Source organism: Pygoscelis adeliae, unplaced genomic scaffold, assembly GCF_000699105.1.
Source record: "Pygoscelis adeliae isolate BGI_AS28 unplaced genomic scaffold, ASM69910v1 Scaffold14, whole genome shotgun sequence".
Taxonomy (NCBI): domain Eukaryota; kingdom Metazoa; phylum Chordata; class Aves; order Sphenisciformes; family Spheniscidae; genus Pygoscelis; species Pygoscelis adeliae.
Genome location: NW_008825109.1, coordinates 545349 through 548391, shown reverse-complemented (window position 1 = coordinate 548391; position 3043 = coordinate 545349). Strand labels below are relative to the sequence as shown.

General features: G+C 42.4%; 1 protein-coding gene across 3 annotated transcripts in view; it reads right to left on the bottom strand.

The window, feature by feature from the left end:
• SMAD9 (SMAD family member 9) overlaps positions 1 to 3043 on the bottom strand; it is a 25399-nt gene that overhangs the window by 10350 nt on the left and 12006 nt on the right. For all 3 annotated transcript variants that reach the window (XM_009327712.1, XM_009327714.1, XM_009327715.1), the window contains one exon: positions 2538 to 2759. In XM_009327712.1, coding sequence (XP_009325987.1) covers positions 2538 to 2759 — 222 coding nt within the window. The remainder of the gene's footprint in view (positions 1 to 2537; positions 2760 to 3043) is intronic.

Here is a 3043-nt window from a genome sequence, read left to right as displayed (position 1 = left end):
GAAGTGGTTGAGTCACCATCCCTGGAAGTCTTTAAAAGACGTGTAGATGAGGTGCTTAGGGACATGGTTTAATGAACATGGTGGTGTTGGGTCGACAGTTGGACTCAATCTTAGAGGTCTTTTCCAACCTTAATGATTCTATGAATCTATGAACACAGGGTAGGGAGAGAAGAATAAGGACGTAAATGTTCACCACATTTCAAATCCTCAGGTGTGGCTACTGATTTAGGTTGACCACACTTCCGGGTGCTAAGGTGAAAAATTTTAAAGGCTGGATTTTCAGAGCATACTGAGTAACCCAACTTCTGAAAAAAATGAATGCTTTCAAAGGCATTGCCCAAACTGTGTACTATAATAACAAAACCACCAAAGTCACTTCTGAAAGCAGAGGCTACAATTTCCTTTTTCTTTGTGGACTTTTTAAAAGCAATAAATAACAGCAGTAATGAAATGTCAGTGCGTATTTCTATTCTTCTGGTATTCATTCACCAGAGACAAGCACCCACAAGGAAGCCAAGCAGCTGAATACATATTTGTAGAAGACCAAATCAAGGGTCCGTATGTTTTAGTGGGATTTCATTGCTCTCTGCAGAAACTGGAAATTCTGCATCCACAGAATTGCTCTCTGCATCAATTCCCAAGCATCCACATCTTTTTGACACTCTGATCAGAAGTCCTCTTTTTGTCCTTGAAGTCCAACTGCTGAAACAGGTCCAATTGCTAGTAGATGTTGCATTGTGTTCTGGATTGTTTTTAGCTTTGATGTGGTATTTCCAGGAAACCATTTCACGCTGATACACTAGATGACAATTCAATCACATATCCTTATCCTACTGAGCTAATCTTGTTTACTCACTCTTTTTTCTCTCCTGTTAACATGTGACAATCGTATCCATTTCAGTAGCTTTCATCTGTCCAGCATGCCTTTGAACTATACACTTTTGGAGCGGCTCTGTGCTCTTCTGCAGGCCTGTACTGGTGCCACTTCTATTCCACTCGAACATGTTTTTTTAAGATTTGCATAAACAGGGAAGAGCAGTAAAATTAAGGATCTCTGATATACTAAGCTCCTCTCTGGGCAACCTGCTCCCTTCCCTTGGGCAGATTCCTAGTGTAAGACTTTAAAGGACTTTTAATCAATGAAGACAGATCTTCAGATTTGAATGGATGAGGACCATTAGCATTTACCTCATTTTCTTCCTGTTCTGTCTCTTCCTCTTTTGGGGCAGAAAGTCACAGGATGTAACATCCTCAAACGACAGCTTTGACTGGGATCTTTTGTCATTCTTCTTTTAGGGCCGGGCTCAGCTTTGATCTACACCCCTCTGACAGCTTATGCTGATAGAGAAGCTTTGCTTTATTTTCTGAGTAAGTTAGAACTAGATGTACAACTCATTTCCACCCCTCACAACAAACTACTATGACAGACACTTGTAGCATCACAGTGGCTTCACACAGTGCATCTGCAACGTAAGTGCGTTCCCTTCCGGAGAAAAGTGCAAGAGCTAAGTACATCTCCTGCCCTAGCCTTCAGGTTCACTGTTGTTTGTAAAACCTATGTCACATTCATCTCTGAGCTTCCTCGTATTCAGTCATTCAACACTAAACTATCAAGAGCCAATTAAAATACTGCTCTAGGCCTGGGAAATGAGGTGAGGTTGACAAGATAATAGGAGTGGAACAATTAGAGTTAATTAGCCCAGTGGGAAATATATTCCCAGGCAGCTACTGGTGAGAGGCTGGGTTGGCAAGATAATGAGTCTAGACTGGATATACCAGAACAGGCAAACCTTCATCTGCACAGAGAAGTGGCCGGTACAGGGCTTCTGACTCACTGCCACAAACAACAGTGAGTTCTGGGAGAATATCAGGCCCTACACAGCCCTAGTGAGCTGGGACAGAGTGTGTGCAGCCACGCATGTCCAGGTGTGGTCTCCTCGTACTTGTCACCAGCAGCATATGCTCCTGTGTGCACAGGGTATACGTACACCAGAAGTGGTGCATACAAGGAGAACTGCTGGAGGGAGAATCCAAGACTTAGTTTTACTGGCAAGAAGTTGACAAGGGAGGGAATCAGCCTGGTAGGGGGGGAAAAGCTACAAAGGCAACTCTGGTAGAGTTCCTCAGCTAAATAACTCAACTCCTAAGTGTTTCATCCATCTCCCTTTGTTATTTGGTGGTAGGATAACCAGCCCTGAGGCACCAGCAATTATCCTTTTAGTGGCATTTCAATGGCAATATTCCCAGTTGCCAGAAGCTCTAATAAATAAAATGAAAATACATACTGCTAAATTAGAACACACAACCATAAACAACATTTTTCTCTTTGCTGGCCAAGTCAACAGCTTTTGTAAGGAGCTACTCTGCTGATTGTTATCCAGTTAGAAAAGAATCAGCTGCTTTTCTTCTATTTCAGAAGTAATCTCAGAGCCTTGGTTTTAAGACAAGCACATCTGACAAATCAGCTAGGTTTGTTAATGCAATGCACGGTTCTTTCAAGCTCTGAATATTCCCAACGAGAAGGGATTTCCTCTTACCTTTTCCTATGTGTCTCCTGGTGTTTTCTATAGTAGAGTTGCGGTTTACATTTGAGAGCAGTCCTAGGCAGAACCTGTTTTTGTTATTTGAGGGATCTGTAAATCCGTCTATAAGGATACTTCGAGAGGAAGCCTGGAAAGTCTCCCCTACCCGGTTGTTGAGTTCATAGTAGGCAACTGAGCACCAATGTTGGGGTTCCTCATAGCAAACAGGCCGAAAGTCTGTAGGAAATAAAATTAATCAGCTGCTCAGGTCTCAGTAATTTTTTTTAAACAATCATTCTCTATTTTCTTTCCTTCCTCCCTCCCTCCCACTCCCACCCTCCCAGCTCTTCATCTAAGCAGTCACTTATGTCAGGCTTTATCTCAATAGCAGCTTCTGTTTCTTCTTAATTTTATGACTGAAGCCCCAGACATGCAAAGGGCTGGTACACCAGCTTAACTCTAAGCCTCTGAGGAGTCTCACTTGTTCTTAAAAGTGATAACTCCACTGCATTAAATTAAGC